The sequence below is a fragment of the Jaculus jaculus genome, chromosome 1, assembly GCF_020740685.1.
Source record: "Jaculus jaculus isolate mJacJac1 chromosome 1, mJacJac1.mat.Y.cur, whole genome shotgun sequence".
Classification (NCBI taxonomy): domain Eukaryota; kingdom Metazoa; phylum Chordata; class Mammalia; order Rodentia; family Dipodidae; genus Jaculus; species Jaculus jaculus.
The window spans coordinates 30,442,511-30,456,379 of record NC_059102.1 but is presented as its reverse complement, the minus strand read 5'-3'; the positions used below and the strand labels follow the sequence as shown (position 1 = coordinate 30,456,379).

General features: G+C 38.4%; 1 protein-coding gene across 1 annotated transcript in view; it reads right to left on the bottom strand.

Annotated features, from left to right (window-relative positions):
* The window catches only part of Cfap43 (cilia and flagella associated protein 43), a 105,765-nt gene that overhangs the window by 72,216 nt on the left and 19,680 nt on the right, over positions 1-13,869 (bottom strand). Inside the window, exons 7-9 of the mRNA XM_045161221.1 lie at positions 11,668-11,735; positions 9,280-9,411; positions 5,806-5,922 (exon numbers count right to left, since the gene is read on the bottom strand). Coding sequence (XP_045017156.1) covers positions 5,806-5,922; positions 9,280-9,411; positions 11,668-11,735 — 317 coding nt within the window. The remainder of the gene's footprint in view (positions 1-5,805; positions 5,923-9,279; positions 9,412-11,667; positions 11,736-13,869) is intronic.

The following is a 13,869-nucleotide window of genomic DNA, read 5'->3' as shown; positions in this document are numbered from 1 at the left end:
GGTATTAATTTTGAAAGCATAAAAAATGTGTGGAGTGGTCATGAAGTACACAGGTTTCTAGGTGCTGCTGCTGAGATGTGGAATCAGACAGGGCATGATGACCATGATAGGCTGATAAAGCTATTGGAGATGGACCATGGTTTGCATGGAGACCTAAAGACGTTTTGAATTTACCAGGACTACACAAGGGCTACCATAGAGGCTGTTAGCTAGGGATGGAAGTTTTCCCAGGCTACTCATCCCAGATGGATGGGCAGAATTAAAAAATCAGGAGACTGTCAATCTCTGGTTATACTGGACTTAAAACTACAAAAGCTTGATGTTTGCTTGATGGTTGTTGAGTTTACATTGTCCTAGTCTCTCTTTGCTGTGCCTTATACTAGTTAAAAATGTCTACTCTGGGGCTGGAGAGATGTCTTAGTGGTTAAGGGGCTTGCATGAAAAGCCAAAGGACCTAGGTTCGATACTCCAGGACCCACATAAACCAAAGCATAAGGGGACATATGTGTCTGACGTTTGCTTGCAGTGGCTGGATGTCCTGGTGTGCCCATTCTCTCTTTCTCTCCTGTCTCTGCCTCTTTGTCTTTCTCAAATAAATAAATATAAATAAAATATTTAAAAAATGTTTATTCTGTGCCTTTATATGTTAATATAAATGTTAACTTGTTTGATTTTATAGGACTATCCTAAATTGATCAAGACTTTGAGGACCTTTGTAGTTGAACTAAATGCAATTTACAATGTGTGATGGTTTTAAACCTATTGGGGGACATGGGCAGAATAGGGTCATTTTGATAGATGACCCCCAATTTATCCAGTGTTTTATTAGTTTCTAGTTTAGATCTGCAGCCACTTGGCAGGAGGTGTCACTGGATGAATCTTAGGGTCTAGACCGAAGGTGGATTTGAGATTCCAATCTAAAGATATACAAAGTGCCTGGAGTTCCTGGAGGGTGCTGTATGGCTTTTGGCTTGGGGCTGCTTTTTCTCTCTCTGCTTGGTCCTTTAAAAGGGGACCAACTTCTTCTACCATTATGGAACTTCCCCTGAATCTGTAAGCTTCAATAAATCCCTTCCTCCATTACTGTGCCTGCTTTGGAAGTTTATCTCAGTGAACCTAAAGCTGTCTGCTACACTGTCTGTCTGTCTGTCTGTCTGTCTGTCTGTCTGTCTATCTATCTATCTATCTATCTATCTATCTATCTATCTTTAAACTTAGATTTCATATACAAGAGAAAAAGTTATTTGTCTTTCCAAGTCTGGCTTATTTAACTTAAAATTATGAAGTCTGATCCTACCTATTTTACTGAAAATGACATAATTCCATTCTTATTTACAGCTAACAAAAATCTCCATTGTATATATGTACCACATTTTCTTTATTCATCTATTAATGTACATCTAGGTTGATTCCATATCTTGGCTGCTGTGAATAATACTGTAAAAAAAAATGGATGTGCCAGTGTCTGTGGACTGATGACTTAAAATTGTTTTGGGCACATATGTATATGAAGAAGTGGCACTGATTGTGATGGGGAGGTAATATGATGGAGAATGGAATTTCAAAGGAGAAAGTGGGGGGGAAATTAGCATGGGATTTTTTTTATAATCATGGTAAATGCTAATAAAAAAAATAAAAATAAAGAAGTGGGATAATTGGATCATATAGTACTTGTGTTTTAATTGTTTTGTGTAATCTCCATACTTTTTTGCATGGATGTACTAGTTTGCTTTCCAATCAATACTACAGAAGGGTTCCTGCTCCCACTGCCCCCCATTCTCACTAACCCTCATTTTCAGGAGCTGAGATTACTAGCTTGTGCCATCACACCCAGCTTGATCCATCTTGAATTGATTTTTCTACAGGGTAAGTTGTAGGGATCTAGTTTAATTCTACTACATGTCCATGCCAAGATTTTCCAGTGTTGTTTGTTGGACATGACTGCTTTTTCTCTAATGTGCTTTTTTTGTATAGAAAAAGCATTTATCTTTAAGTGTATTATATCAGATAATTTAAAGACATTCTATTTTTATTTTAGAGAGAGAGAGAATTGGTGCACCACAGCCTCAGCCACTGTAATTGAACCACCTAGTGGGCATGTTATACCTTGTGCTTGCCTCATCTTTGTGTGTCTGGTTTATGCGAGATCTGGAAAGTTGAACATGGGTCCTTAGGCTTTGCAGGCAAGCGCTTTAACTGCTAAGTTACCACACCAGCCCAATTTAAAGGTTTTTAAACACTAGTTTTATTTTAGAAAATAAAGTAAAGCAGAAAGCTCCTGAGTTGGGAGGAATCTAAGGCATCTAACCCTAGATTTAATTCCATAAATTATTGAAAATGGGAAGAAAAGCAAATTGACAAAAGATGTGGAGGGAGTGCTTGTAAACTCACGTGTGTTTGAGGGAGATTAAGAATGGTAGTAATTTATTTCTAACTTTGAAAAAAATACCAGTTGTAGGAGGTAGGTTTTTTTTTTTGTGGTTCTCTGATGTTTTTTACACTTTTGTTGAAAATCAGGCAGCTATACCTGTGTGGGTTTATTTCTATTCTATTCTATTGGTGTTTGTACTCTGGTTTTGTGGCAGTACCATGTTGTTTTGTCACTATGGTTCTCTGGTAGAATTTGAAATCAGGAATTAAAACACCTCCAGCATTACTCTTTCCTACTTTAGATTGCTTTGACTTTGAGAGGTCCTTTGTGTTTCCATGGATTTTAATATTCTTTCTAGTTCTGTGATGAATTTCACTGGAATTTTCATGGAGAACACAATGAACCTGTAGGTTGCCTTTTGTAATGTAGTCATTTCACAATATTAATTCTGCTGATCCATCTTATAGTTTCATCTCACTTATATGTTTTCAAATTCCAGTGTAATTCCTATCCTTTCTCCTCTATAACATTCTTTATTCTCCCACTGACATCTTTCAAAATTCTTTAGTTTTTATGTTCTACAGCTTTAATATGATATCAATATGAATATGGTTTTTTTCTACTTATGCCACTGTTTTCTGAATCTCTTAAACCCATGGTTTGGCATCTGTCATTAATTTTGGAAAATCCTAGATAATTATTATCTCACACATTTTTTCTATTCCTTCTCTTTGTCCTTCTGGTATTCTCATTATCTCATTACATTGCATTTTTTTATAATTGGCCTGGGATTCTTCTTTTTTTTTTTTTTTTCCATATTCTGTTTTTTCCCTTTGCGTTTCAGGGTTTTTTTTCTTGCATTTCAGTTTTTTTTTTTTTTTTTTTTTTTTGCATTTCAGTTTTGATGGTATGTTTTGCATTCACTGATTCTTTCCTCAGCAATATCTTCCACTGATGAGTACATGAAAGGTATTCTTCATATTTTTTCATATTGTTTTTACTTCTAGCATCTAATTTTGTGGTTCTTTTTTTTTTTCAAGACAGAGTCTCACTCTAGCCCAGGCTGACCTGGCATTTATTTACTCTGTAGCCCTAGGCTGGCCTGAACTCACAGTGATCTTTCTACCTCTGCCTGTGCTGCGATTAAAGGTATTCACCACCACACCCAGCTATCTATCATGTGATTTTGACTCTTAAATATTACCATATCTCCACTTACATAACTCATTCTTGCATGGGGTTCATTTTTCCATAAGAGTCCTTAGCATATTTTTCATAGTTGTTTTTAATTCCTTATCTGATCATTCTAGTATCTTTACCTTTGATTTTTAGTATGTATCTTCAAACATACTTGACCTATTTTTTGTATGCCTTGTAATTTTCGTTGTTGGAAGTTGTACATGATGCAGTGGGTAAAGGGAACTGAGGTACACAGGCTTCGTGGTAAGGTTTATGCTTATCTGGCTAGGAAGCAGGCTTGATTTGCTATTTACTATAACTGTGTCTGATTTTTTCCTCCTTTGTTGTCCATGGGTGTTTCTCCATTGTTTCCTTAGAGAAGGTCTGAGATGTGCACTTAGTGTAACACCTGCTACTGGCTTCAGCAGTGGCTTTTGCTTCTGGGCATTGTGTCTAGTAAGTTTAAGTCCTTTGTATTTGCCTGTCTGTGTCTCTAAATGGGAGGCAATGTTTACCCTGTATGTAACTTTCTCAGCATCAAAACTGAAAGCTTGAAATGACTGAAGTATAATACAAACATGAGTTCTATTTCTTGACTAAGAAGCTGAGAATGTGTATCAAATACCTAATTTCTAAACATGAATGTCTTGAATAGAATTTAATTGTTTTAGGGCTAGGGATATAGCTCAGCATTTAAAGACAATTGCTTGCAAAGCCTGAACCCCTGATGTGGGTTCAATTCCACAGTACCACACATAAAGCCAAATGTACAAAGTGATGCACATGTCTGTAGTTAATTTGCAGTGGCAAAAGACCCCAGCTCACCAGTTCTATCTGTTGGTCTCTCTATAAATTGATTAATTAATAGAACTTAACTGAGTTGAAACCACCATAATATAGACATGTTTTTGTAAGAGCACATCTGGAAGAAAAATCATAATTAGAACCTCAAGATTAGGAAAAAGCTAAACGTTACTAATTACATAGCCTACGTGTGTTTTTATAGTTTTATTTATTTGTTTAAAGAGAAAGAGGAAGATAGAGAGTGAAAAGAGAGGAGAGAGAAAAAGAGGGCATGCCAGGGCCTCCAGCTGCTGCAAACAAACTCCAGAGGCATGTGCCACCTTGTGGGTCCTTGAGAATTGAACCTGAGTCCTTTGGCTTTTCAGGCAAGTGCCTTAACCACTAAGCCATCTCTTCAGCCTTGTTTTCATAGTTTTGAACATCCAAGATCTTAATAACATTATTGATAAATCATATAAAATATGTTTTATGAGTTAAGTAAAAGGTAAATACTGGGCTGGAGAGATGGCTCAGTGGTTCATGAGCTTGCTTGCAAAGCCTAACAACCTGAGTTCGATTCCCCAGTACCCACATAAAGCCAGATGCACAGTGGTGCATGTGTCTGGAATTTGTTTGCAGTGACTAGCGGTCCTGACATTCCCATTCTCTCTCTCCCTCTGTTAAATAAATAAATAAATACAAAATTTAAAAAGTTAATAGACACTAGAGAAGTGCATGATTCTAAATGTAGCTTTGTACGTTTCCTCTCTAAACTGAATTCATGCTTCGGGTACAGCAATTACCTCATTCTCATCTTTGGGTGGCACTGCTGCTTCACTCTGACAGGGGATAGCTTAGCTGGTGAATATAAAAGAGATAGCTTCTAAGATCTCAATTTGTTTGTCTGTTTTTAGGTGATAATATTGAGAAGTCATACCATGATGACATAATTCTAATCGAGGATTAGATCTGATGATGAAGGATGTCACCACTCCCCCATAGTCTCATGTATTTGAACGCTTAATCCCCAGCAAAGGGGTGCGATCTGGGAACACCATAGAGCCTTTAGGGAGTGGAGCCTTTCTGGAAGACGTGTGTTACTGGTGACAGGCCCTGAGGTTTTATGTCAATTCTGACATGGTCTTCTTTCCTGGTGATGTGAGAGGGTGACATTGGCTCCCACTCTGGCTGCCACTCCTTGGTGGACTCTTCCTTTTGGTAATGTAAATTGTGTCAAACCTTCTTCCTTCCATAAGCTGCTTCTAGTCAGGTATTTTGTCCCAGCAATGAGGAAGTGGCTGACACACAGGGCTTGACATCTCCACTATAATGTTAAAGACACACTCTCTCTTTCATTTGTACCACTTTGCACGTGAATTTCCAAAGTTATCCAGGTACTTATGGACAGGAATGTATATCTTGAAACAGCATATCTTTAAAGCTTATTTGTTGCCTGGTAGACTATTTCTTACCAAGAAGTGTTTAGTTCCAGGTGTGACAAAGTCTACTGCCTGAAATTTCCCATCACATGCATCTAGGACTTTATCTAAAACTGGCTCCTCACCAAAGGTGTAGATATAAACAGACCCCTGAAAAATACACATAAATGCACAAGCACAAAGAAAAGAGAGAAACACGTTATAATTTTTGTATATATAGTTCCACAAATACTTATTTACCTACTGTGAGCAAGACACTGTATGGGAACAGGGAATGGGGAATCACAATTCAATTAGGCCCTGACCATGAGGAACTCAAAATGTAAATGCCTGATTATTGACGCATTGAGTCATCCATTCACTCATTTAAAATAACAAAACTTCCTTCATGTTAGGCAGTTTTTTAAACTATAAAGCACATTTTTTTAATTTCAGAAATATTGTCTACTTGTGTGGAAAACCATGTCATTTGAAGTTTCTATAGTTTTTTTTTAATTTGTTTATTTTTAGTTATTTATTTGACAGCAACAGACAGAGAAAGAGAGAGAGAGAGGGAGAGAATGGGCGCGCCAGGGCCTCCAGCCACTGCAAACAAACTCTAGATGCGTGCGCCCCCTTGTGCATCTGGCTAACATGGGTCCTGGAGAATTGAGCCTTGAACCGGGGTCCTTAGGCTTCACAGGCAAGCGCTTAACCGCTAAGCCACCTCTCCAGCCCAAGTTTCTATAGTTTTGAAATCTGATCTATGTTTTTATTTGTTGAGTAGTTATCTTAGAAGTCACACATGCAGGCATAATTTCAAAAGTTGCCTTAAATAACCTTACTCCCTCCTCCATAAGATAATAATCTTGAAGCTCTTTATTTCACTAATTCTTCTTTCTCCTCAACTTACAGTATTGTTGTCTGGGATTGTTTATTTGCTATAGTGCTGAGGATGGAACCCAGGGCCTTGCACATGCTAAGCAAGCACGCAGCCACTTATATACACCCAGCTTATATACACCCAGCTCTGTTGCCTGCAGTGTTAACACAATGTCATTGTTAAACATTATTCTTTGCTATTTTATCCAGGAGTGTTCTCATACATTTTTCCCTAATACACTAGTTCTCTTTACACTTCTTGCATCACAGACCTTTCAGCTGGGATCATTTTCTTTCTGCCTGAAGTATAATCTTTAGAATTTTAGTGCTAGTTGCTGCTGTTGAACTCTCAAGTTCGCTACATCAGGGGGTCAACAAACTTCCTCCCCGTGGAAAGGTAGTAAGTACATGACGCTCTGCAGGCCATGTGGTCTCTGTTGCAAGTGTAGTGTGATGGCAACTGCAGGAGAATGGGGGAGACTGCTCTCCAGTAAGACTTTGTTTACAGGAACATGGAGCATACTGGGTTTCACCATGGTTTACTGACTTCTGGGTTGCATCAAAATACCATTATAGTCTTCCTCCCTCCCTCCCTCATTCCCATCTTTCCTTTCTTTCATTTATTTTTTTCAGACCAGATCTTGCTATGTAGTCCAGGCTGACATACAACTCACAATTCTCCTTCCTCATCTGGAATTATAGGTATGAACCACCATGCCTGGCTCCATTACTTCTTACTTAGAATATTGCCACAGCAAAGTTTTCTCTGTATGCTTTTTGTTTGTTTGGTTGGATGAGATTGAATCTCATGTAGCCCAAGGTGGCCTAGAACTTGCTATAGCCAGGATGGATTTGAGCTCCTAATTCTCATGTCTCCATATCCTAGGTGCTGTGATTATAGGACTCTACCACTACTTCTGGTTTGAAATTTCTTTGAAGAATTGTTTTCTTTTCTCTTTAATTGATTTAAGTTGTTTTCTTTTTGCCTTTCTTTTTCAAAAATTTCGCCTTGGGAAGTTTAACTGTGGCTGCCACTTTATGTGCCCTCTTGGGATTCACTGGACCCCTTAGTTCTAAAAATTCATCAGTTCTGCAAAATTTTGAGTCAATATCTCGATGAGCCTTACCTCTGCCTCTTTCTCCACTCAAGTATATGTTTGATGTTTTCCTCTCTGTTATTCGTGTCTCCTGTCCTCCCTTCTGTACTTTTTCTCCCTTTGCTTCTCTGAGCTACATTCTGAGCAATCTCTTCTGACCTGTGGTCCAATTCATTGATTCTTTCTTTAGCTATGTAAAAATCTTTTGCCAGATATGTTACTTAATATTTCCTATTGGTTTTTAGTAGTTTTATTTGGTAATTTTTTTTTTCTTCTGGTAGAATACTCTAAAAAATAGTTTTCTGGAGCCAGTAATGGTGGTACACACCTTTAATCCCAGCACTTGGGAGGCATAGATAGGAGAATCTCCATGAGTTCAAGGTCAGCCTGAGACTAAATAGTAAATTCCAGGTCAGCCTGGGCTAAAGTGAAACCCTACCTCCAAAAACCAATAATAATAATAGTTTTCTTTTCTCTATATCTATTTTAAGCATATATTTATAAAAACATAGCACAATTATTTCAACTTCTGGTATACTAGACACTTAAGTCTTTCCATATTAAAATTTAAAATATTAAAATTGGGCTGGAGATATGGCCTATCAGTTAAAACACTTGCCTGCAAAGTCTAAGAACCCAAGTTCAGCTCCCCAGAAATCATGTAAGCCAGATGCACATGGTGGCACATTTATCTGGAACTCATTTTCAGTGGCTAGAGGCACTGGCCCTGGTACACTCATTCTCATTCTCTCTCTCTTCTTTCTACTTTCTATCATCTCTCAAATAAATAAATAAAATAATTTAAAAGTTTAAAAATAAAATATTAAACTTTATTTATAGTATATCCAACATTGTTACATAACAATATAAATGGCTGCTATTTTGAGTGTCATTTTATTAATTGGAAGTTTTCCTAAACATATAACTCAGATACTCATTTGTTTCCATACCATGTTAATTCCTAACTTTGTTCACTTACAGAGCTCACAGTTTCCTAAGAGAACCACCTATATCCCCAATCTCAGGTCACATTTGGGTGATATATTTGGGTGAGCTGACTCCAGGCATGTGACTTAGGCCTGACCAATCAAAGTTTCAATTAGCCCCATGATTGATCCTGAGGTAGACAAGAGACCAAGTTAGTCCAGTGTGTCTCTATAGCAGGACATGCTTTCCAGGTGGTAACTTTCTTCCAAAGTCACCACGAGGATAGGAATATAAGCCAGAATGTCAGGAGCTCTCAATACCCAAGGAGGGACTCTGCATGCAAAGTGAGGTGGCAGAGAGAAGACAGAGCCAGGAGGTGCAGAAGGCAAGGCCAGTGCGACCACAGAAGCCTTTGGATTCAGATTCATCCCCTGCTCCTTCAGGATGTGTACAGAAACAAACACCTACTTGTCATTTAAGCCTTTAGTGAGGACACTTTTCCATTTGCAGGAAGAGTCCTGACTAGAAGAGAATCATTGTACAACATACTTTGTCCTTCACTTCTGTCATACAATGATGATATACCTGAAAATTGTCTGTTAGGGAATTCCATCTAACATACCGTGTCTGTTTGAATCAGCAATGTCTTGTAACTGGGAGAAAATGTTAAATTTTCCACTGGCCCTTCAACCTGAAGAAAATTTTCTATTTGGTAACTCGACTCTTTAATTGTGAAAGAGTACACAATACCATCCTATAGACAAAACACAAGGAGAGAGATACAGAAAGTCAGTCTGGGTAAATGTATAATACACTTTCCTCATCAGACAAGCTATGGTTTAGAGGTCACTACCTACCACTTATTTGGGATCACATTTTGTGCTTATACCACCTAATACCTAGTCCTTTCATCTTTCTTTAGGCAACTTTTAAACATGTTCCTTGATTGAGTTTTAATTTAATCTCTTTTGTGATAAATTTTTCAATCACCTAAAATTTTATGAGTTCCTTGTATTTGATTTTTTTAAGTTCTTTGAGCATGTCTGTACTGTCTGTTATCCCCATATTCTTCACTAAGCAGGACAGATAATTGAGGCAGAGTTTGTGTGGCTATCTATAGCAGTCTCCTTTTTGCAAAGGCAGTAGTCCTAAGTGTGTGCTTTAATCATTAATACATACATGTCTTATCCCTCTACATGACCCAAAAATTGGAATGTGCCTTTTATTTCCTCTCTCCAGTTTCCCATGCAGTGTTCAAGCATGAGAGGTATCCAAGAAAAATGGCAGGTCAGTCAGTTGTCTTATAAATAGATTAAAGTTAATTTAACCACTCAAGAAGAATCTGAGGTTTAAAAAAATATTTTTTTTATTTATTTATTTGAGAGAGAGGGAGGGAGGAAGAGGAGGAGGGAGAGAGGGAGGAAGAGCATGTCAGGGCCTCTAATCACTGCAAACAAACTCTAGATGCATGTGCTGCCTTGTGCATGCTTATGTGGGTACTGGAGAATTGAACCTAGTACTTAGGCTTCACAGGCAAGCACCTTGACTGCTAAGTCATCCTTTCAGTCCCCTTGCTTTTTATAGTAGTGAAGAGGCCTTGGGCAAAAGTATGCATCACTATCTAGACTGGCCCATCATAACTAACAGTAGGCATTTGGTTCATTCACATGGTTGGGACTTGGGTGGCAAGAGAGACATACAAGATGCTTTCTCTAAGTTCACTGTTCCTCACCACAGCAAATGATGCAATCATTTATTCAAATTAAGGCAAATACCAAAAGTAGCTTAGACAAATGCAAGAGTCACAAAGGTCAACAATTGCAAACTACATGTAAGAAAGGGGAGGAAAATATGAACTGAGTATAAGAATACAGGCTTTTAGCCAGGTGTGGTTGCACATGTCTTTTATCCCAGCACTCAGGAGGCAGAGGTAGGAGGATCACCCTGAGTTTGAGGCCACCCTGAGAGTACATAGTGAATTCCAGCCTGAACTAGAGTGAGACCCTACCTCAAAAAACCAAAAACACAAAACAACAACAACAAAAAAAAAAGAATACAGGCTTTGGGTGGTTCCTGGTTGGTGGAACTACATCTTACATCTTAATGTCATTTCCTAACTGGCCCCAAGGTAGTCTGTGGCAATGAAACAGACAGTGTGAACAATGGACTAGGGGCAACTTCAACTAGTCCTGAGATTTCAGTCAAGTCAGCTATGAACCTTAGCTTTAATTACATAGATTACAACAGCATGGAAATGTATGGTCTGACCTCACCATTTCAAACTTGCTGGGGCTGCATGTTCTAATAAAATAACTGAGAACCTATACTTTGGAGTGTGGCACCCCTGAGTTCACTTACGTGCTGTGACCTCTATAAGATTTTATTCCTTCATCTGTATGAGGAGGACATCAGATTTCTACCTGATAAGGTTGTTGTGAGGATCAGTAAGACAATTTAGTAAAGCACTTAGCGTGGTGCCTGGTGCAAAGTCAGCACCAAGTAAACGGAAGTACTAGTACTAAATCTAGCTGCCAACAGTAACAATTTGATACTAGGAAGCTAAAAGCCTAAATGTGGGCTCAGAGAAAAGATCTAAATTCGTACCTGGCAACCTAATACACTACTGCAGAAACAAACATGCACTGGGTTATAGATATTAGATGATTTTTCTTGGCAAAGGTCAGTAGCAGATTTTTCACCTTTTTTAATTTGACAATTTTTATACATGTAAACAATGTCATTTGATCATAATCCCCTCTCATGATTAGATTTTTAAACTCTTGTTTATTTGCAACATGATAGACATATGGTAGTTCTTTCTTCTCTGCTTTTGTATGTAACTAAAATCCTTCATAATTAATGTTTTTATTATATATAGGGCAAGGAAATCATTTAAATTAATAATCTGAAAACTATTTGATATGCCAAAGTATAGCTCATAATGATAAATGGTGGAACATGGGTATTATGTTCTTTAGTAGAAAGTAATTTTGAAAATAGAATACATTACAACTCCAGAAGCCAGCAAGCCATTCTTCTGATATACCATGGTGATTGGACTCATGAGCTCTGCTCCATCTGTTTGGAATAAGTGAGGTCAAGTATACAATGTGTAATTAAAAGAACAACAGAACAATACAAGCTGCTTGCAATGATGTCTTATATAAATCAAATGTACTTTGTAGGTCCATTACAAAAGATCTATATAACTAGTATCATAGAATGACATCATAAAAATATAACATTTTACAGGGCAGTATTATTAGAGGTTTGAATAAGCTGGGGGTAAAAACAAACAAATCACAACTATATTGCTATACTTGAGTAATACATTCAAATATTTAAGAAATATGCATTTTATAGCATATAAATTCATATCAATAAGCTAATCAAGTAGGGAATAAAGAAAGTGAAAAGAAGCAAGTTCAATATGAACATGTGTCATTAGTACAATATTTTCCTTGGGGGAGAACAAAGCACCTTGCCTCTTTACACAGGCGCCCTATGAGACACAGATACACTGAAAGAATTACTTAGTCAAACGTTCAAGTGGTCTCCATCAGATAAATCATTTGTCTCCTGCATGCCACATGCCTGACATTTTGCTACATGCTGGGAAACATATTGTCTTCCCTTTGAGGACCACTCATCTCCCAGCAGTCCCTTCCTCAGCCCACCCGCCGCTGGAGCCCAGATTCTTATGGCCTCTGGCCTGGCACAGGTGCTTGCTGCTTATAGCCATCTTCTTTGAGAAGCTGCCTTTCCTAAACTAATCTATCCAAGCACACTCCATATTGCGGTCTACCTCCACGTGGGGTATTTTGATGTCTAGTCAGTCACCCTGACTGTAGTTACTTGTTGACTTGTTATTAAAACCTATGTCCCTTAAGGATGAAATACTAAGACTATGTATCCTCTAATGTACCTTGCGTAGTGTCTTCCATATATAATGACACTTAAAACACTGTACTTGGCTCTTTTTTTAAAATTTTTCTGAAACAGTGTCTAAGTAGTCCAGGCTGGTCTTGAACTTACAATCTGCTTGCCTTAGCCTCCTGAGTGCTGGGATTACAGGCATGTGCCAGAACATGCAACTTATAAACATTTATTTGAAGGCATTTATAGAATACCATAAAAATCATATAAAGTAGTATGTAAAAAGAAAATAGTGAAAAATATTAAGACAACATGGGATTAAATCCTAAATTTATATTAGGAATATAATAGGAGCTCAGAAACAAGAAGCAGTTTCATAATTCATGCTGGTGATATCTGGAATTACAAAGAGCCAAAGAGGGCTGGAGCGATGGCTTAGGGGTTAAGCGCTTGCCTGTGAAGCCTAAGGACCCCAGTTCAAGGCTTGATTCCCCAGGACCCACGTTAGCCAGATGCACAAGGGGGCGCACGTGTCTGGAGTTTATTTGCAGTGGCTAGAGGCCTTGGCGCACCCATTCTTTCTCTCTCCTTCTCTCTATCTGCCTCTTTGTCTGTTACTCTCAAATAAATAAATAAAAATAAACAAAAAATAAAATAAAACAAAAAAGAGCCAAAGAATGAAGTTGGCTGAGTGAAAAGAATGACAGGTTCATTGTGATAGCAAGGTGCAAGGCCCTAACCAAGAATTCCAGCATAGCCACCTAATTATACCTAGAAGTTGGGGTGAGGCCAGAGAAGGCTCCACAAAGCAGGAGAGAGAGATATCCCAGACAAAGGTAACCACCAAAGGCAGCTGGTAGAATTTGAAGAGAATGTTAAGAAAGTTGAGAAGAGGTTCAAGTGAGAGGAGCTGGAGCCAGCAGAAGGAGGCTGGCTCTCAGAGAGCTTCCAGGGACCCTGGAGATGCTTATAAGGGGAGCGGATCTGGAGAAGCAGTCAGAGTAAGGGCTGTCAGGTGGAAAAGCTTTGCCAGTGATGTATGATCAGAGACTGGGTTGAGAGAGTCAACAAGGGACATTGCAGTAAGGGAAACTTTTCTGGAAGTGTTTGATATCTGAGTTGTACATTGGAAGGTATGGAGAGAAACAGAGATAAGGAAATAAGCCAAGAGGCACATCTGTGAAATGCTGGAAGAAATACTGTTCTGAGAAGAGACGTGATCCTGAGTGGGTGTGGGAAACATTGCTAATGTAGCAGCTAGGATCCGAGTAAGGCAGGCTTGATGTCAAGGCTGCCCAGGCCTGGAATTGTGTGCTGACATGGTCTTCAAAATGGG